Source organism: Myxocyprinus asiaticus, chromosome 27 (assembly GCF_019703515.2).
Source record: "Myxocyprinus asiaticus isolate MX2 ecotype Aquarium Trade chromosome 27, UBuf_Myxa_2, whole genome shotgun sequence".
NCBI lineage: Eukaryota > Metazoa > Chordata > Actinopteri > Cypriniformes > Catostomidae > Myxocyprinus > Myxocyprinus asiaticus.
The window spans coordinates 7418546-7441137 of NC_059370.1; the positions used below are offsets into that span (position 1 = coordinate 7418546).

Genomic DNA, 22592 nt, shown 5'->3' on the forward strand with positions numbered 1-22592 from the left:
CTGTCCAGCTGTTTTTGTACACCTCCTTATTTTGTGCTGTCTGCTGTAAGTAAGTGTGGTTTGTTGCCTGAATAGCTGGAGTTGCGCTTACTGCCCTGGCTGACTACGACTCTTAAAAACATATAATACTTCAGGCAATGCTTCAAGTTTAAATTGCTCCAATGGTAGGAATATTCCTTATTACGGTCCAGGATAATAATTAATTGCATTGATTTTTTTAACACATTATTTTTATATAATTAATCACACTGAATCACTGAATCACAAATTTGATTTCTAAAGGTCTCTTGATTTTCAATGGCTTCATGCAATCTGCAACCAGTAATTCGCAACCACATTGAAGTGTTTACACGTTTATCCTTGGTGAAACCAAATGCATATTTAATGCAATCTGGTTTGTATTTTCTTTAGTGGTAGTTTTATTCTTGGTTATCGAAGATTAAGTCATGTCACAAAACCTGGGGTGCGTTTCCCGTACAATGACGTAACTCACTGCATAACCACCAAAGTACCATGCATCATTGTAGAAATTAACTAGCTAATCACGACAACCATAGTATGTCGCACAACCATAGTTCAAATCACGTTGGTTTAACAATATAGAGCTACACAGGGGGTGGAGTAATAACTTCCACAGAGATTATACAGAACGAATACCAAATAATATATATGCACATCAGCAAGGCGTTTAATGCGAGAAAGATGCTGAAAACACGAAAGCGCTGTGTATTATGTAATGAGACAGATGCATTGTACTTCAAAAGTGGAGTTTCCCTCTACATCAGACTTCATAGTTCACATGCACACTCTTCAATGGATGCCATTCCATTTAAAAGTGATCATCCCTATGCCCTATTCCCTCTAAAATCTCTACCATACACTGTGAGAGCATTGGAGGGCTGATAGATAGGGGCTTCAAAAAACAGTAATTTAAAACTTAATATTTTAATTATTTTAATTGAAAATTCAGTTTGAAGTGATCTTACGGCATGATCCCTTCAAAGTGCCCTACAGAGGCTGATTTATCGCATTTGGAACGCAGCCAAGAATGCCACTTATGTGTTAACATTATGGATGTAAGCCATCTTCTTTGACAAACGGTGTGTATGAAAGCGCTTTCTCTTAACAGTTTTTAATCCCTTAAACTGCATAAGGAAGACTGCATTAAAATTTTCATGACGTTTCAGAACGACGCATTTGCAAACACCAAAATAAACACTTAAATGCATGAAAACGTCTCAGATACTTAGAATGTAACCCTGGTTCCCTGAGTGGGAACGAGATGCTGCGTAATTGCTATGGGAGACGTCTAAGTGTCACGTGGTCTGAAGCCCTTATACAGTCACCCCAATTTATTGGCTGATGGCACTTAAGTGACGCCCCTAGGGAGCAACATCTCAGGCTCCATAAAAGCACTCGCTTTCGCGCCATCGAGTCAGTTTTTCTGCAGGAAGGCACAATACCTATGCAGCTGCTAGAGAGTATGCAGCCTCTCGTTCCCACTCAGGGAACGAGTGTTCCGTTCCACATAACCGAGACGTTCCCTTTCGTTGGAACACGAGCTGCGTAATCGCTATGGGAACGATATACATTCACGCCATGCGAACAGTTGCTGCCAACTATTTAAGCCCGTGTGGCAAGCATATAGCGGTGCACTATCGAGCTAACGCATCCAAATAAAAAGAAGGAATTATGAGGTTACTCCTGTTCCAACAGAGAAAACCTGGGAAGCAGGAGTCAAACCCTCATCCAGATTATAAAATCTAACAAATGTATGCAGAATTGATGACCCTGCTGCCATACAAATGTCCTACAAAGACATACCTCTCGCCAAAGCCCATGAGGATGCCATGCTCCTTGTAGAATGGGCTCGAATACCCGAAGGCGAAGGTAAACTGCGCACTTCATAAGCACTTGAACTTGCATCAATATCCCAATGAGACAGTCTTTGCTTTGACACAGAAACACCCCTGTTGCAGTAACCAAAGCACACAAATAACTGTTCTGACATGCGCCACTGGCTAGTACGATCAACATAATCTTGCAGCACCAAAACTGGGCAAAGCATATGCAACCTTTCATGCTCCTCTGATTCAAATGGGAGAGGATAGAAAGCCTGAAAAATAATAGACTGCGAGTGAAATTATGTTGAAATAACCTTGGGCAAATAGCCCCAATGAGGTCTTAACCCCTTGAACACCCTGGCGCAAAATCCATACATAATGGATTAATCGACAGAGCATGCAAATCACCAACTCTTCTAAGTGATGCCAATGCCACTAGCAGGGCCATTTTAAGAGTCAAAAACTTATCAAGGGCTCGAACGGAGCACCCAAGAGCACCTCTAAAACAACAGATAAATCCCATTAAGGTAAGCAGACGGGACGAGAAGTACTCCGCGCATAAAATGAAAGACAAGAGAATGTCTACTGACAGAGACTCCATTGATAAGCACATGCTCAGCTGCTATAGCAGCAACATAGACTTTAAGCGTTGCCGGGGCAATCCCGGCCCAGAGACATTTCTGCAAAAAATCCAGCACTGTACCGACAGGGCATTGAACTGGATTTTCACCTCGTGCTGTACACCAAGAAGCAAAAATACACAAGCTGAACTTATAAAGTCTCCTAGTTGATGGAGCTCTAGCATTTAGAATAGTATCAACCACAGCGGGGGATAACCCATCTTTCAAAAGAACGCCCTGTTGAGGGGCCATACCCATAACTTCCACAAGTCCGGCCGGGGGTGCCAAATGCTGCCCCGTGCAGCAAACTGATTGGTAGAAACACGTAAAGATGTGCTGTCAGCCACTGATGCACCAATGCACTGATGCCCAGCGGTGCCGGGGGCGAGAGGGAAAACCAGAGGGGACAGTGCGATTTATCGTTCGAAGCGAATAGGTCCACTTCCTCTGCCGAACCTTCTCCAGATTTGTTCCAAAATCTGAGTATTTAATGTCCACTGTCTGGGCACCAAGCCCTGTTTGGACAGCTCCAAATTCAACCAGCCCAGAACATGTACGGCTCGTAGAGACTGCACTTTGACCCATGCCCACAGAAGAATGCAACGTGACAGCCTCAGCATGGCATGAGAGTGCACTCCTCCCTGGTGTTTGATGTAGGACACCACCATCCTGTTGTCCAACTGGATGAGGACATAGCTGTCCTGAATCTCTGGGAGGAAAACTTTAACACCAGCAGCACCGTGAACATCTCCAGACAATTTATGTGCCAATATTGCTGCTGGCCAGTCTAAACCCCATAGGCTGGAAGACCCTCGTATACATCAACCCAACCCATGGAGGAGGCTTCTGTCGTTATCACCTTGCGACGACACACCTGTCCCAACGGAATGCCCAACATCAGAAGGCGGGTCAGTTTCCATGATAACAGAGTTTGGTAGCACCCACGCATCACTTTGAAGAGACGGAATGCATGTGTCGGTAATTGAATTCCCTTTGTGAAGTTCATCCAGCACTGAAAAGGTCTTGCATACAACATGCCCATGGGAATGACAGCGGAAGCCGCAATCATGAGCCCCAAAAGCCTGTGAAATGTTCTCGCAGAGAGAATGCGTCCCACTCTGAACATCGCTAGATACTGATGTAATGACAGAAATGCAAGCTGGAGACAGGCGTGCCTGCATCGCCTGCAAGTCTAGCTCCACACCTATACACAGAGTCTGTTGCTTTGGCAACAGGATGCTCTTATCTAGGTTTACACACAGCCCTAGATTGCTCAAATGGCTGAGAACAACATCTCGATGCTGGGCAGCCAAAGTCTCCATGTGAGCTAACACCAACCGATCATCAAGATAATGCAAAACGCAGATGCCTTGAAGCCACAAGGGCATCAACGCTGCATCCGAGCATTTTGTGAAAATGCGTAATGCCAGTGCAATTCCGAGCGGAAGGATGCAAAATTGGTATGCTTTGCCCCCGAACGCGAATCTGAGAAAACGCCTGTGCTTTGGTGCAATCTGAATATGGACATTTTTTATAAGCGTCCTTCAAATCTATTGTTACAAACCAGTCCCCCGGGTGCACTTGTGACATTATAAATTCAAACGTCTCAAATCCAGAATGGGATGCAAGCTGCCTGAATTGAATGACATAACCATGCTTATCATTCCAAGTACCCAGCTTGAAACATGGCTCTTGCATTCAGCACGACCTGAAACCACTAGATGGTGTGCTTGGTTTAAATTTGGCAACTGCCCCAGAACCAGCGGCACAGCGGAGGGAAGCTTTTGCTCCTCCAATACTGTGGCTGGTTGAAGGGAATTATTATTATTTATTTTTTTTATTAATTTTCTCACCTTTTTTCTCCCCAATTTGGCATGTCTAATTCCCACTGCTTACTAGGTCCTCGTGGTGGTGCGGTTACTCACCTCAATCCGGGTGGTGGAGGACAAGTCTCAGTTGCTTCCGCTTCTGAGACAGTCAATCCGCACGTCTTATCATGTGGCTCCGCGGAGACTCACAGCATGTGGAGGCTCATGCTATTCTCCACGATCCACGCACAATTTACCACGCGCCCCATTGAGAGCGAGAACCAATAATCGCGACCACGAGGAGGTTATGTGACTCTGCCCTCCCTAGCAACTGGGCCAATTTGGTTGCTTAGGAGACCTGGCTGGAGTCTCTCAGCATGCCCTGGATTTGAACTTGTGACTCCAGAGGTGATAGCTACGGCTGAAGGGAATTTGCTAAAGTTTTGCCTTTATTGTATTTAGGCATAAATAATAACCAGATAAACCATCTTCCCCATAATATTCTCTTATTCCAGCCCCCTCGTTAAATGCCTCCTTTTAATTCTTTAACATAGTTTACAGTTAATAATAGTTAATTATTTAATAAATTAGTATGTCAGTTCAGTTAATTATTTTGATTAAACTAAATAATTATATGATGTGGTTTTAGTCTACAGTTTAAGAATTTGAGACTGTTTTGATATAAATTACACCGTCGTCTGAATTTCTACATTAAAATTACGATGATGACATTCATTGTTGACATGTCCAACCCCCCTCACCCCCCACGCCCCCTCCCCCCGGTTTTTCAAAAAATCACACCCTGTGTAAGAGCATATTTCATTGGTGGAAACCATGGTTAAATCAATGGTACTTGTAACCCAAAGTAGCCATAGTGCTACTATAGTAAACTTTAGTAACCAGAATAATTACAATATTTATTAATTTGGATTTTCTGTATTATTACTATAGTTTTACTATGAATATCATGGTTAAAGTGTGGTTACTGCAGTTTTTTTTCATTTACCATTGTTTTTTCTCCTGCTATTTCCCTCCTGATCAGATAAGAACAGACATGTTTTGGTGTTGCGACACACCAGTTGAGAACCACTGAACTAAACTTGACATTTGCAGCAGGATAAGGCCTCACTAGAATTTTAACAATAAGCCAAGAGAGGCTATAGTAAAATCACTGTAACACACGGCCTCTTGGGACAGTAGATGCCAATTTTTAATAAATTGTTACATTCTTCATAACAATAATCAGAATAAAGCATTATAGTGCATTAGCCTAACAGTTGCCAAATAATATATAAAAAATTGTACTGATAATAATTCAGAATTTAATACAAATGTGTATATATCTGCTATTTCACAACGCCTTACAACGGCTCATCCAATCAAGATATCTGAGTCAGAACTATCTGTTTTCTAAATATTCATCTACTAGTCCACCCTGCTAAAAAAAAAAAAAAAAAAAAAAAAGATTAAACCAGCCTAAACTGGTTTGCTAGTCTAAAGCCTAGCCAAACAGGTCTTCAGCTGGTCTAGCTGGTATCCTACCTGGCTAAGCTGGTACTCAGTTGGTCTCCCAGCTTGACCATCTAGCGAGTGGCCAAAATCCCTCTAAAACCAGCAAACAGACCAGCCCGGCCAGCTTGGGAGACCAGCCAAAACCAATGAAACAACTTAGGCTGGTTGTTTGTTTCAACAGGGTAACGTGTATCTTTCCATACTCCTAAAATGAGTGTCACTTTGAGCTGAAAAAGTAAATCAGAAGCTGAGGATGCATTTGTGCTCAAATATAGTACAGAGAAAATAGAACGAGACAAATTCTGATGTGAAAAAGCTTTGTCATACTATGTCATAAAATTATGTCATGAGCCTTAAAAACTAAAGAATCAAACAAATAATAACTTCATACCCATGATTTCAATTCCAAGATGCTCTGCCAATGCAGAAAGTTGACAATGTAAAACAAAGAAAAAACAAGAAAACAGGTTTCAGGTAAAAATGTCCACTTGTTGAGGTAGAGGCGGCTTATGCGATTAGTAGTGTTGTTTGTTTTGGTTTTGTTTGAGACACTGAGGTGAGTGACTGTACGTTCCAGTAACAGACAGACAATGCAGACAAACACCGGCCAACTCCATATTCCTCATGAAAATGAAAACGAAACAAACAAAAATACCAATAAACAACACAACACCTTTCCTGTTAAGAATACATACAGTAAGCAAGCGTGCAAATGCATGCAGACACATAGACAGCCACACTTACTGCCATGTTTACTAGACCTCATTTCTGAATTAATGATTTAAGAAAAACCAAAGAAACAAACAAAAGCATTACAGAGAAAAGCACAATGTATAAAACAAAAAAATACAGTCAAGAACAAATGAGTGTAGACACAAATAATGTAGTTTCTAATGACTTATAGGCGAATTGACAAACAGATGGCTTTTGTTTAGTCACAATGTTACATTTTCATAATAAAGTACATGTCCAATTTCATCGACATATTTGTTTTCCACTGCAGTCACTACAGCATGCATGATACTGTTTCTCTAGCAATATATTACTGTTTGGAAAGCATCTAAAGGTCAAAGGGTCATGCATCATGCCTCAGTCACTGTTAAAAATCAGGAAAAACAGTATCAATATCACTCAACAACCACAATCTTACATGAGTCCCTATCAAACATTTCATAAATCTGTCTGATAGATGAAGTTCACACTCTTGATTATATCATGTCTTGTATAATGTATACTGTATAATGTATAAAAGTAACACAAATTTTAATATATTGGAACCTAATATACAGTAAAAAGTGACATGCTTTATTCTTTCAATTTGCACTTTATTGGTCCTCTTCTTTTGCACTATTCTTAATCTTTTTATATATTATCTCTTTAATAATATATCAATACGATATCCATATACTCTAATATCCCTTTAACACTTCAAATCAATGACGTTCTACTTACATTTCTCCAATAAGTCAAACAAAATAAAAACTGAAATGGACATACAGAGGCAGAGACATACTGTACATGCGCCCGCACATCATAGCCAGCATGCAGCTTCAGGGCAGAGAGACAGTCAGACAGACAGACAGACAAACAAACAGGAAGAATAAATGGACATACTGTAGAAACCGGCCATAACGGAGGTTTGACAGCGTTCACCGGTATAATCATTTGGACACCTGATGGAAGGAAACAAACCAACAGAGGAAGGAAGGTACGAGAAGGAGGGGGGAGAAAAGAGAGAGAGAGAGAGAGAGAGAGAGAGAGAGAGAGAGAGAGAGAGAGAGAGACATGCAGTTAGAACAACAGAGAACAACCCATGTGACCCAACCCAAGGCAGAGCTGTTCATCCGGATGATGTATACTGGATGTAAATACCTGGAAACGGAAGCATTTCTTTACTGATGGGTTCATCAATTTACTCAAAAACACCCCATTAAGGTAATATGAGATTATTTAGTTATATCCACCACAACATAGATAGCCTATAATATTGCATCTGCACAGGCAATAAAGCAAACATACAGGTGAACTAAGTTATGTGTTAGTCAGAATACGGATCTCGGGTTGTGAATAAGCCATGCAACAAAAACATGGAAAATTTACCCTCTAAAAGTATGAAGAATTCACAACACACTAAGTAGTGAATACTACACTGTACTCATTATATGCTGTTATTGCAGGAATTTATTTTTACAAGGTCTTATTTAAGTTTAATACATGTTTAACCTCTTTAGACCAGAGCATGACTGCTGTGTAAATGTTTTTTATTTGTAACTTTTTTTCTAGAGCAAATAGTTTTCCTAAAAATTGATGTCTACATATGTGGACAGCAGGACTAAGTTGTGAAATCTCCCTTGCTCCCTGTTTAGTGAATGACTTAACCTCCAGTGTGCTGTCTGTCTGCACTGGTTTCAGAACAGTTCGAAATGCACCTTATTTTCATCCTAACTCCATATAAAGGCTCTCAAAGCAACCTTTTTCAGCTTTTGGATGAACCACTTTATTCTCAATGTGATAATGCATAGTAAATATATAGGAATGCATTTACTCATTTTAAAGTGATAGTTCACCCAAAAATGAAAATTCTCATTATTTACTCACCCTCATGATATCCCAGGTGTGTATGACTTTCTTTCTTCACCAGAACACATTTGAAGAAAAATAGAAAATATCTTAGCTTAGTAGGTCCTTAAAATGCAAGTGAATGGAGATTTCTCCTTTGAAGCTCTTTTGAAGTAAAAGATAAATATTTAAGTACTTTTTTTTTTTATTCTAAATCATGCTTCCGTTCTACAGTGGTAAGCACGTAATCGCATTGACACTTGAAAGATTCAAGAACTAAGGCACGTGCGACACAGCCGGAAGAGCAGCGCTGTTTACAAGTGAGAAGGAGGAATGCTGTACAGAAGCTTCATAGGTTTTGGTTTAGATCTGTATTGATCTGTTTCTTTACTCACAATGGTGCGTTTGTGTTCTCATCCTGGATGTCTCAACAGAGTGGAGATCATGAGATATCTCCGTATCCATGGCAACATGAATACGTCACATGAGAGACCGATTGGACTCCACCCTCTCGTGAAGTGTTGGATTATTGTTAAAAAGTACTTAAATACTTATTTTTTCACACCAAAAGCGATCGTAGTTTAACCGAATTTATTTAACCGCTGGAGTCATATCGATGAAGTTTATGCTGACTGTTAGTGATTTATGGACCTTCAAAAGAGAACTTGCATTTTAAGGACCTACTGAGCTAAGATATTTTTCTTCAAATGTGTTCTGGTGAAGAAAGAAAGTCATACACACCTGGGATATCATGAGGATGAGTAAATAATGAGAGCATTTTCATTTTTGGGTGAACTATCCCTTTAATGAATAGAACCGTAATGTACAGTGATAACAAAATAAAATATAACAAAATCTATATTAAAATGAAGCGAAATGAACCACAGATGTGTTAATTTGGAAAGTTATACAAAATAACTAACATGTTTTTTAAACTTTTGAGGGAATAATGTCCCATTTTCCACATACTGTATGCATGCACCAGTATCCAGGAGGGTTTGGTAATTACACACAGAACACGGCAAAACTGCCACGCTTTCTCTCGTAGTGGAAAGCGTTTTTTGCAGTCAAGGTGGTGCTCGCTCTGAAGTTTCAGGGGTGGCCGTTGTCATAGTTACAATAAACAAGAACTCCATTGTGCGAAGTCACCTACACGCACACCAACAGCAGCGGCAGACTTGCAATGTCTGTGAGAGAAATATACTATACATACTGTATTTTACCTCACCTCATTGAGAAGTGCCCTGGCAACACTCTGTTGTATAATTCAGATGCAGTTGGACCAAACAGATTTTAAACTGGGCTCACTTTGTTTCTTTAACTGTTTATATAGTTCATATAGCCTAGTAGTTAAATCAAATAAGCAGTTAAGTCATAATCAGTTGAGAACATGAAATATGAGATAAAACTACACTGGAGGCCAGAAGTTTGGAATAATGTACAGATTTAGCTGTTTTGGAAGGAAATTGGTACTTTAATTCACCAAAGTGGCATTCAACTGATCACAAAGTATAGTCAGGACATTACTGATGTAAAAACAGCACCATCACTATTTGAAAAAAGTCATTTTTGATCAAATCTAGACAAGCCCCATTTCCAGCAGCCATCACTCCAACACCTTATCCTTGAGTAATCATGCTAAATTGATCATTTGGTACTAGAAAATCACTTTCCATTATATCAAACACAGTTTAAAGCTATTTGGTTTGTTAAATGAAGCTTAACATTGTCTTTGTGTTTGTTTTTGAGTTGCCACATTATGCAATAGACTGGCATGTCATAAGGTCAATATTAGGTCAAAAGTGGCAAAAAAGAAACAGCTTTCTCTAGAAACTCATCAGTCAATCATTGTTTTGAGGAATGAAGGCTATACAATGCTTGAAATTGCCAAAAAACTGAAGATTTCATACAAAGGTGTACACAAAGGTGTGGCTCTAACAAGGACAGAAAGAGATGTGGAAGGCCAGATGTACAACTAAACAAGAGGATAAGTAAATCAGAGTCTCTAGTTTGAGAAATAGATGCCTCACATGTCCTCAGCTGACAGCTTCATTGAATTCTACCCGCTCAACACCAGTTTCATGTACAACAGTAAAGAGAAGACTCAGGGGTGCAGGCCTTATGGGAAGAATTGCAAAGAAAAAGCCACTTTTGAAACAGAAAAACAAAAAGAAAAGGTTAGAGTGGGCAAAGAAACACAGACATTGGACAACAGATAATTGGAAAAGAGTGTTGTGGATCTTAACCCCATTAAGCTTTTGTGGGATCAGCTAGACTGTAAGGTGCGTGAGAAGTGCCCGACAAGACAGCCACATCTATGACAAGTGCTACAGGAAGTGTGGGGTGAAATGTCACCTGAGTATCTGGACAAACTGACAGCTAGAATGCCAAGGATCTGTAAAGCTGTCATTGCTGCACGTGGAGGATTTTTTGATGAGAACTCTTTGAAGTAGTTTAAGAAGTTCTGCATTTTTTTTTTTTTTTTCCAAATTGTAATAGTAATTTTTCATGTTATTATTGTTCTGACTATACATTGTGATCAGTTGAATGTCACTTTGGTGAATTAAAGTACTAAATTCTTTCCATAAGAGCAAAATCTGTACATTATTCCAAACTTTTGGCCACCAGTGTAGATAAACGAGTGATAAAGTAAAAATGGTATTTGTGTTTATTGTTGATTTGTATCTGTCTTTGATCTGCTTAATAGAGAACCTGATGCATTATTTTGCGCATTATTTAACAATACACAATCATTTAACCTACTATTTGTTTTTATTTTTAATTTCATTAGAACTGAGAAAAGTACTTTGTGTAGCCTTTGGTTTATGACTACATAGACTGCATGACACCCACTGAGATCTGTTAAATTTCATTTTGCACTTTATTTTACCTGGCAACTAACTTGTGCACTCACAAGCTCCCAAGTGCTGGCTGGCTTTTTTTTTTTTTTTTTTTGTATGGCTTTTTAAAATCTCTACAAGTTTTTTGAGGCATAATATAACTCAAGAAATTCCTCTTCATGTTATCAGCAGTCTGCTATGAGCTCAGTAAAATTTTGTATGATTGGCTGTGAATAAAACATTTAGATTATTAGTTAAGCCTGACGCGACTGCCGCAGGCGCACAGAAAAAGAGCCGCAATGTGAACGTGAAAGTGGCAGGATTTTGGGTGTAGGCTACAGGTGTACCGCTTGTTATGTAATATGTATTTTTTTTAAATAATAAAATATTGTTAAACGCCCAAAACAATTAATAGAAAGTTGCCATATTTTAAAAGAATTTGGGTCTTCTCGGGTCCATCTGGTTAAAACACATTTATTTAAAATTACCCAAGACCCGAGGCAACTAATATCAGTCCCGACACTCGTCAACATTTTGGACCCGAACCCACGCGGGTCTCAGGTGTGACCTCGGGTCGGACCTCTGGTTTTGGGATCCAAGTGGACCCGTGAAGACCTCTAGCGTGTAGTGAAGCCAAAATACAACATCCACGTATGTAGATGCGGGGTCGCAAGAGGTTAAATTAATAAATGTTTATTTAAATCTTTTTGGGAATATTTGGTTTTGACTACAGTTTGATCAAAAGTCTAAAATTATGACTAAAACAAAAATCTGTGTAAAAATTCATATTAAAATTCCAAGTCTTCAGAAGGCATTCAATCAACCTGATCTCACATAAAATTCCGCAAGTGTGTGTTGTTGACCGAATTTTAAAACAGATGCTAAAGCAGTAAATGTTTTAGACACTTTTAGAATGTTTATAGCCATACTATAAACAAGAGTGCCACCCATTTATATCCAGGAGAGGTCACTAGAAGCCTGTTGTAAAAAGAATTGTTTTCAGCTGTACAGGGTGTAAAACAGTGAAGAGAAATGTTTATTTTATTCCATCTACCCCCCAACCAAAACCCAAATCTAACCCCAACCATTGGTAGAGACAAACACGCTCATGATTGTTTATACAAACGTGATTGCCTCCTGCTTGGAATGGGGATCGAATTGTGGTCTCTTGTGCAATTAACACCATGCATTAACAGTCACACCACAAGGGAAAGTAACTATGGTGGAGCTGTTGAAAATATGTCTGATAAGAGACATGTCAGTGAGTCGGCATACTGTTGCTGATCCTAGGGTACTGAAATTTTCGGAAACAGCATGCCGACTTCCTCTGTGATCATGTTGATTCAATAGGATTTGGAGAGAAAGAACCAGAAATGTAGAGTATGTCATTTTTCAGAGGAAATCTTGACATCTGTTGCACATTAATAAGCTGCATGAGACAAGCTTGTTCACAGTAGCACATGTTCACGTGAGAATTTGCATCATTGTTTAGTACTAAACAGCTCAAGTTCTTACCTGAGCACGAATGCATGAGGGTAAGTAAATTACTACAGAATTTTTATTTTTGGGTGAAATATTCCTTTAATTGAATTTTTCAATAATTGATAACGTGACAGTAGCTCAGCTGTTTTTGAAAATCTGTAGCATGTCCAGTACCTGGACAAAATATTTGATTTTTAATGAACAACAGTGTATCATGATAAAATGCTACATCTCTGATACAACCCCCCCCCCCCCCCACCCCCCAATAACAAGACACAAAGGGGTCCACCTCAAGGGGGCGCTTACTGGACTTAAAAGTCTAATTCTCCAAAAATAAATAAACATAAATAAATAAATAAAAACTCTATATTAGTCTAATCAGTCCTTCTGAACTGATAATTGAGATCAGTTTTAAAACTGGTGCAGAAAGGTGAAGTTATGTCTGAGAAATAACTGACATTCAGACATCTGAAGCATGCTGTACATGTCCAAATACTCTTTTGGGTCGGTGTACAACAAACAGAATCAAAACTAATCTCAACATATTACATCTCTACTAACTCATAAACTACCAATCAGTTCCACTTCTGCGATCTTCTGTAAAACCTCAATTTAATGAGAAGTATCTCCTAGGCCAAACAGAAGCAAAATAAACTCCCTAAAAGCTTTATAATGGCAGCAAAAGTTCCTCTGGTCTTGAGCTTTCATTATTAATAAACTGAGAGAATTTGCACTTTTACCATTCACTCTGCCTACAGAATTTACTGTAGAGGTCAATGGGGCAGAGTGCATTTTATTTGGCACATAAGGTACAAAACACACACACACACACATGTTGGTGCCGCTGTCCATAGACATAATGATTTTTATACTGTACGGACTATAGATTCTATCCCCTAAACCTAACCCTACCCCTAATCCTAACCCTCACAAAAAACTGTCTGCAATATTACATTTTCAATAAAACATAGTTTAGAATGTCTTTTAAGCAATTTGAATTATGGGGACACTAGAAATGTCCTCATAAACCACATTTATAGCATAATACCCTTGTAATTACCAGTTTGTAACCTAAAAAAAAGTCCTCGTAAACCACTTAAACCTGACCACACCCCCCCCCCCCCTCCACACACACACACACACACACACACACACACAGGTGGCATGTTAGGGTAAAAAGATAATGCTCCGTGAAGTAGGGTGGGCGGTACGTACATACTCTGTAACAGTAGAAATGTGTCAATCATACTATCATGCAAACATAACATACAACCACACAATGGTAGATATATTGCCCGGCTATTGGGTTGACAGTATTGCTTTACATGACAACAACACAACAGGGCAAGTATTTTACAGGGCGATAAACCACAATGAACTGGCACAAGACAAAAAACACAATGGGGTAAAATAGGAAAGAAAACGAGGAGGGTAATAAGGAAAGCAGGTGAAGCAAATGAACTAATAATGAGGTAACAACGGGGCGGGGTCAGGACAAGAGACGGGAGAGCACATGGCAAACAACTTAACAAGATCAGACAGGAAGAGTACATGGCAATGAAGCCGTTATTGGCCATGTGCTCAAACAAACACAAAGACAAGACAATAAAGCACATGGCAATGAAGCCATCATTAGCCATGTGCTCAAACAAAAAGGCAAGGCCAGACAAGATTGCAGGGCAAGAGACCCGAAACTGAACACAAAGCCATGTGCTCACAAAGACAAGACATGGAGCATGTGTGTCCAGATTCCGACTCAGAAACAAGACCGAATTAGAACGAAGAGTCAGGATCCAGACTCCATGCTCTGAACATGAAACACAGACAAGATAGGAGAGCACACGGCAAAGAAAACAAACGAAGCTGAGCGCTCACACAGAGACATAGAACATACGTGTCAGGATCCTGTCACCACAATAAACCTGACTGACAAAGGTGACAGGATCCTGACAACTATTTGGCAATAATTGCATGAAAGTCATCCTTTTTATTCTTGTTGTTATAACTGCACATCAATGTTTTATAATGCATTTGTAAATGACATATAGTCATTAATGAACCCCTTTATAAACCCTTAACAAAGGGAACCTTGAGTACAGACACAGCTTCCTGTTGCATGGGTCCCTGCACATTATACAGTCTGCGGCCAGGCTTACCCAGTGGAATATTTGAAATCTCACTGTAACCTGAGGGAACTACACAGGGGATCTTTAGATTACTAATGGGTTATTGGGGAGTCAAGTGACGCCATGCGAGGAGCAGACGTGTGAGCGACTAGCTCTGCGCACTTTGCTAGTTTTTAAATTATTTTCATATCATAATCCGGTGAGATTCGATACACCCAGTTACATATTTGCTCTTTGAGGTAAACATGGCAAAGAAGTCAAAATCCTCGGACTCTGGAGACATTAAAAGACACTTACGTGTTCAAGCTGAGGCCTCTGACTGGACTGCGAGCCGGGGACTCGATTTGGACGGCACGTCGGGAAATGAAATTCAGTATCAACTGTCCAACATCTCGGTGATGTTGATGAAGGTTGTTTCTGACTAGGAAGATCTCGCTGTAATACGTCGATCGATTATGGCGATGGAAACAGAATTCTCTGAGTTGGTTACAAGAGTGACAGATGTTGAAAAACGAATTGATTATCTGGAATCTTCGGAAAGGGAATTATCCACTAATCCGCCCGCGTCCAAAACAGACTTGGAATCTATTTTGGAAAAACTTGAATATTTTGAAAATATGAGCTGAAGGAATAACATACAGATTGTTGGAATTCCTGAGCATGAAGAGGGCAGAGATATGGTGAAATTCCTGGACGAGCTATTCCCGAATCTGCTCGACATAACAGGCCATAAGCTGGAAATCGAGCGAGCTCACAAAGTCCCTGCTCGTAGATCTGCTGAGGGAGACAGGTCTCGATCAATTCTGGCCAAATTTCTGAGATCATCCGATAAAGATCTCGTGTTGTGCCAGGCGAGGAGTAAAGGAAAGCTCTCTTGGAAGAATCACAATATTTTCTTGTTCCCGGATTTTGCGAATTTGACGAGAGAAACGCGATCGGGTCAAGGAATGTAAGAAACTCTTATATCAATGGCAGATCGCTTTTGCACTGATGTTTCTGGCCAAACTGAGAATAGACACCAAGGACGGCAGCAAAGTATTTTTATGCCCCAAAAAGGCACTGACCTTCATACAAACTATGGGTGAGTAAACCATTGGGCGTTTCTTATGTGAGTGGACTGACTCACTGTTTGGTGTCTTGACGGTCTGAGGAAGCTGGGCGCCATTTTTGTTTCTTTTTGCGTTGGCTCCGCCTAGCGGCTGGAGTTTGTTTTGTGGCATGACTCCCAAGAAACTTTTGCGTTGACAGAAGATCGCTTTTACACAATTTTTTTTTGCCAGATTGAGAATGGACACTATGGATGACTGCAAAATATCTACATGCTCACATAAAGGACGTCTTTTATAAAGTTGACAGACTGAGTAAGTCATGGTGTGTGTATTTTTTATTTTTTTTTTGCGCAACCTCTGAGTGAATTTGACACTTGATTATCCGAGGAACCGGGATGCCTGTTTTTTTTTGTTTTTTTTTTGTGCTGGTTACACCTATCAGCTGGAGCTTGTTTTGTTGAATAACACTCCTTTGGGTCAGTTGAGGATGAATCTGTTCGCTCTTTGTGCTTATGCCTCCTGTTGGCTGGAGTTTGTTATGTGGAGTATTTTTGTGGGACATTGGAATGATTACGTCATCTGCTGCACTCATAACAGCTGGCTCACTGAACACTTGAAACACTTGTTTGTCTGCCCGAGGAAACTGAATGGCTTTATATCAGCTAGAGTTTTTTTTGTGGAGGAACACACCTTCGAGACAGTTCTGTGAATGAATCTACATGTTCTTTGTGTTTATTTTGCCTGTTGGCTGGGGTATGAATTACAAAGTATTTTCTGTTATATAATTTTGCCTCACAAAATTTGTATAGAAGAACCGGACTTGAGCAATCCGATGGCAAAGTTGTCGCAGGGGTTCTCGCATGTGTACATGGACTCTTTGAGTTTAGAGGGATTGGCGCTGTCATGCGTGGGGTTAATGCACACGTTTTTCTTTTTTCTGTTTGTTTTGTTCAGGGTTTGATTGTTGCATTAATGGGGAATGTGGTCTGTATAATCTTATTTTTGACACACAATTTATTTTTTTCATTATATCAATATGTCAAATGTTAGTATGAGTGGATTATCTCTCTCCACATGGATTGTGAATGGATTGGGGCACCCCATAAAAAGAAGGAAGGTTATTTCTTTTCTTAAGCGTAAGAAATATGATATAGTGTTTCTTCAAGAAACGCATCTTTCCCTGCAGGAAGCTGAAACATTTGGGAAGACATGGGGTGGACATGATTTCTTTAGTGCTGGCTCAAGTAAGAGTAGGGGAGTCATTACATTGATAAATAAACATCTACAATTCAAATTTCTCAAACAGATTAATGATAAATTAGGAAAAGACATTATTGTTTTAGCAGACATTCAGGGGCAAAGGTTGATTTTGGCTAATATTTACGCACCTAACGCTGATGATCAGGGCTTTTTTATAGATCTTGAGGGGATGTTGCAAGCCGCTGGCACCCCTCATGATATAATGTTGGGAGGAGACTTTAATCTATTGATGGATTCAGTCCTTGTTCATAGTGAAGCAAAAGTGTGTAAGCACCCTAGAGCAACACTGACACTTCACAGGATGTGTAAAATCTTGGTCTTGTAGATATTTGGTGACTTTTGAACCCATCTGGTAGGGACTATACATTTTTTTCATCAGTCCACAAGATTTATTCTAGAATAGATTAATTTTTTTATTTTTATATCTAAGTCTCTCATTTCATCTGTTGTTGATTGCTCAATTGGAAACATCTTAGTCTCAGATCACGCCCTGGTGTGTTTAGAGATGTTGCCACACTCAGAGAAAAAGAAATCATATAGTTGCCGCTTTAATGTAACCCTTTTGCAAAATCCTGATTTCCAACAAATGTTTATATGGAGACCAACTGGTCCTCAGTATCTTCTGTGGGCGTGGCTTGGGAGTCACTTAAGGCGGTTCTTAGGGGTCGGCTCATACAATATGCCTCATTCCCCAAAAAATCCAAAGCTTGAGAACTCGTGGAGTTAGAAGGGAATACAAAAAATGCTGAGGCAGAGCTGAAGCACCAAATGTCATCTGACGGCCTCAGAGAACTGACCCGATTGAAATACAAATATAGAGTTTTGGTTATTCAGGGCAAGACAGTCATACTTTGAGTTGGGGGACAAAGCAGGGAAGCTTTTGGCTAGATATATAAAGCAGAGAGAGTCTTTTTCTACCATTCCCTCAGTGAAATCTGCTGGTGGTGAAATTTTTACCTTGGCCATTGATATTAATAATGCTTTTAAAGAATTCTATATTGATCTTTATAGCTCCATGTCTTCGTCTACTGATGGAGATATTAGAAATTTTGTGGAACCATTAGAACTCAACCTAAATTGACGACTGAGCAAAAAAATTATCTTGATTCTGAGATAACCTTGGAGGAGCTTGACAAGGTAATTAAGTCACCTACAGGCATGTCTCCCGGGCCAGACAGCTTTGCTGTTGAATTTTTTAGATCTTATGCTACAGAATTGGCTCCACTTTTGTTAGAAGTATATACAAAATCATTAAAGAATGGAAAGCTTAACCCAACCATGACACAAGCCTGGATCAGTCTGATTCTTAAAAAGGACAAAGATCCAAGCGAATGTAAACGTTACCGTCCAATTTCCCTGATCCAGCTAGAATTTTGTCAAAAATTTTGGTTAACCGATTAAGTAAAGTTATGATATCTCTTATACATATAGATCAAGTGGGGTTTATTCAGGGCCGTAGTTCTTCTGATAACATTAGGCGTTTCATTAATATTATGTGGTGAGTAGCGAATGATCAGTCTCCGGTCGCTGTCATCTCGCTTGACGCCGAAAAGGCGTTTGATATGGTAGAAAGAGATTATCTTTTTAAGATTTTGGAAATGTATGGGTTTGGGAGTACATTTATTGGTTGGATTAAGTTACTTTATAGACACCCTGTAGCGGCAGTACAAACGATTGGATTAATTTCAAATTATTTTACTCTGAATAGGGGCACCCGGCAGGGCTGCCCTCTTTCCCCATTATTGTTCTGTCTTGCACTGGAACCATTAGGAGCCGCGATAAGAAAGGAGGATGATTTTCCAGGGGTGGTGGTGGGAGGTGTGGCGCATAAGCTTTTGCTTTACGCAGATGATATTTTATTATTCGTCTCCGACCCCACTAGATCTATGCCTTGCCTCCACAGAATTATTAATTCCTTCTCTACATTTTCGGGATACAGAGTTAATTGTTCTAAATCCGAAGCTTTGGCTCTGACAGCTTTCTGCCCGGTAATGGCTTTTCAGCCGGGCGCCTTTCAGTGGCCCAAACAGGGCATTAAGTATTTGGGTATTTTATTCCCAGCAAATTTATGTGACTTAGTCAGAGTTAATTTTAACCCTTTAATAAAAAAGTTTTCGAGTGATGTGGAAAGGTGGGATTCATTACAATTATCTATGATTGGGAAGGTTAATGTTATAAAAATGAATTGTATTCCAAAATTTGACTACCTATTGCAATCTCTCCCCATTGAAGTTCCCCTCTTTTATTTTAAACAATTTGATAGTATTGCTAAATCTTTTATCTGGAATGGTAAATGTCCTTGAATGCATTCTAACAAGTTACACAGGCCAACTGAAAAGGTGGGTTAAGTCTCCCCAAAATATTGTTTTACTATTATGCTTTTGGTCTCAGACATTTGGTGCATTGGCCGCTTCCACCTGAAAGAGCTCCTCCCTGGCTTTTTATCAAACAGGAGGTCCTTGCCCCTATCTTGCCATTGCAATGTCTTTCTACCAAGCTGCCCGGAGAAGTAAAGACACATCCAGTTATCTCACACATGCAGTTAGTGTGGACAAAAGTTTCCTGCGTGCTCAATTGGGACATTTACCTGAACTTTGCCTCAAGTATCTGGTTAAACCCTAAATTGTGTATTACAAGTCCCCTTTTTGCTGGACAGAATGGATTGAGAAGGGAGTTGCTACGCTGGGTGACCTGTATGAAAATGGAGCATTGAGATCCTTTGAAAATATTACATAGCGGTTTGGGATTCCCAGATCTCAATTCTTCAGGTACTTACAGCTGCGCCATCTACTTTGTGCCATCTTTGGGTGTAGTACGCAGCCCCCTAAAGCTGCAGACACTCTTGAGATGGTACTAGAGGTTTTGGAAAGTGTCACGAGGCTTCAGCGTACTATTCCTGGTTAATTCAGAGTCTAGGGGACAGGGTTTTGACATCTCTCAAGAAATTATGGGAGAAAGACTTGAATTTAGTACTGAAGGATAAAGAATGGGGTAGGATTTTTTTAAATGTCAAGTCTTTTTTATTGGACTCCCTCTAGATTGCATAGGCTTGGTCTTAAAGATACTCCCACCTGTTGGCGATGCCAATCAGAGGATGGGGACATAGCCCATGTTTTTTGGTATTAAGATTCAAGAGTTTTGGTCAAGGGTTCAGAGTTATGTCTGTGAGATCCTGAGCACTCAGATTTCATTCTGCCCCAGACTTTGTATTTTGGGTGATGGGACGGGGGCTAACTTAGGTAATACACACATTAAAAACTGGGTACTTACCAGTGTGATGATCAGCAGGAAAGTGAACCTTGGGGGTGGAAGTCGCCTGGTGCGCCCTCATTTCATGAGTGGTGCACCGAATTGGGCAGAGTGGCAGCCTTTGAAAAGATGTTGCATAGATGGCTGGGCAGCTTGGGTGCCTTTGAGAAGAAGTGGGGCACTTATTTGGCCTTCTTGGAGGATTGCCAGGGAGGAACAGTGGAGAGGAGCAGTATAAATGGTGTGTATGTAATGAATTGATGTGTGGAACCCTTTTTCCTTTTTGTTGGGCAATAGTTTGTGTTTTTTTTTATTTTTTATATCTGAGTATTTTCCCTGGACTGTCTGCTTGTATGTGTGTCTGTTATTATTCGGTATCTGACCACTGGGATGTGTGTTGGGTGGAGGAGAGGGGAGGGAGGGGGGAATATTTGTTAAAAGTTGATTCTGTGTTTTCATGTGCTGTTTGTGTTGATTTGAGTGTGGAATCAATAAAAATTGTTAATGACAAAAAACAAAGGGAACCTTAATGTGAAGTTTTACAGAATAATCTTATCTTTTGGTTTGTGTCCATCCGAAGTGCCTTTTATTTGTAAAGTAATTCATTCACTTGATTATCCAGAAATAGTCATTACAACATTGCTCTGCTGAAAAATAACAGTTTTGTTATAAAAAAAGTGTTGGTGCTGGCCTTAGCTGGTCTCCTGGCCTGGCCAAACTGGTGTTTAGCTAATTTAGCTAAAGACTATTTAGCAGAGACGGGTCACTTCTATTAAAATTAATGGGAGAAACTGGAGCACCCAACGGCCAATGAATGTAGAAAAGGAAGTCCCGCCTTACAGGCAAAAGAGCCAATCACCTTTTAGATTCAGACATCGCTTGTCAATCTACATGAGGACGCGCATGCGCATTAGCTATACAAGCTGGGAAAATTGCATTTTTAAGCAAAACCTGTGGTAAAGAAGGACAATTTATGATACCAGTATTATCAGATTTTACTGCTGATTTGAAATATTTAAGGCTCCTTTGATTTAATTTTCTCCCAAAACACTAAATAGCATCAAAAACTACAACAGGACTTTCATAAACACCTGTTTGTCACTACACACTGCAAAATTTTCCTCTTCCATGAGCTCATTGAATGTAATGTCTAAAGTTTAATTTTGAGGCAATTTGATCTAATATTTTATATTTTTAAAATGTTGCAAATGTATGTAGCTAATGGATATCCTGGAAATTATCACATTTATTTTGAAACAAAATACTTATTTGTCATTTTCATTTTTGTACAACGTGATTAAATAAAAAAAAATTCAATAACTGTCCAATGTATTTTTTGAATCTTGAGACAATTTGTGAACAGAAAAAGCAAATTTTCCCTGTGAAGTGCCCTGAAAAGCACAGCTTACTTTACACTATTGACAGGTTTCCTACTGAAACATGAAGTTGGGGCAGGACTTGTTGAATTGCTTGTGCCATTTTTTTTTATTATTAATTTGAATAATGTGCATCCGCATTTGGCGGATGTGCATCTTAATCCCGGGCCAACTGCGGGTGACATGGGCCCAGTTCGACATCATCCAGCAGTTCTTGCAGGGAATGTGTATCACTATCCTGGATTGGATGATATTACACCGGGGTACAAACTTTCTGCTAACAGCAATCTGCTTAACATTGAAGCAAGCAGGGGGCCTGGGTAGCTCAGCAAGTAAAGACGCTAACTACCACACCTGGAGTCGCAAGTTCGAATCCAGGGCGTGCTGAGTGACTCCAGTCAGGCTTCCTAAGCAACCAATTGGCCCGGTTGCTAGAGTGGGTAGAGTCACATTGGGTTAACCTCCTCATGGTCGCTATAATGTGGTTCTCGCTCTCGGTGGGGCGTGTGGTGGGTTGTGCATGGATGCCGCGGAGAATAGCGTGAAGCCTCCACACGCGCTAGGTCTCCGCGGTAATGTGCTCAACAAGCCATGTGATCAGATGCAGAGGCAACTGAGATTTGTCCTCTGCCACCCGGATTGAGGCTAGCCACTACGCCACCATGAGGACTTAGAGCACATTGGGAACTGGGCATTCAAAATTGGGGAGAAAAGGAAATAAAAAAAAGAATCAAAGCCAGTAGACTGGGTGAGCTTTCAACTAATTGAATACCAGTAACTACATCACTAGCTTTTATCTTGCCAAGCAATATGCCACCTTCCATGGTGAATCATGTGCAAAAGATTAACCCTGCATCACCAAACATG

General features: G+C 40.0%; 1 protein-coding gene across 2 annotated transcripts in view; it reads right to left on the reverse strand.

Moving 5' to 3' along the window:
- The window catches only part of LOC127418030 (pro-neuregulin-2, membrane-bound isoform-like), a 148732-nt gene that overhangs the window by 21634 nt on the left and 104506 nt on the right, over positions 1 to 22592 (reverse strand). The window contains exons 5-6 of one of the 2 annotated variants that reach the window (XM_051658351.1): positions 7399 to 7457; positions 6176 to 6199 (exon numbers count right to left, since the gene is read on the reverse strand). In XM_051658351.1, coding sequence (XP_051514311.1) covers positions 6176 to 6199; positions 7399 to 7457 — 83 coding nt within the window. The remainder of the gene's footprint in view (positions 1 to 6175; positions 6200 to 7398; positions 7458 to 22592) is intronic. The other variant, XM_051658352.1, reaches the window with a different exon arrangement.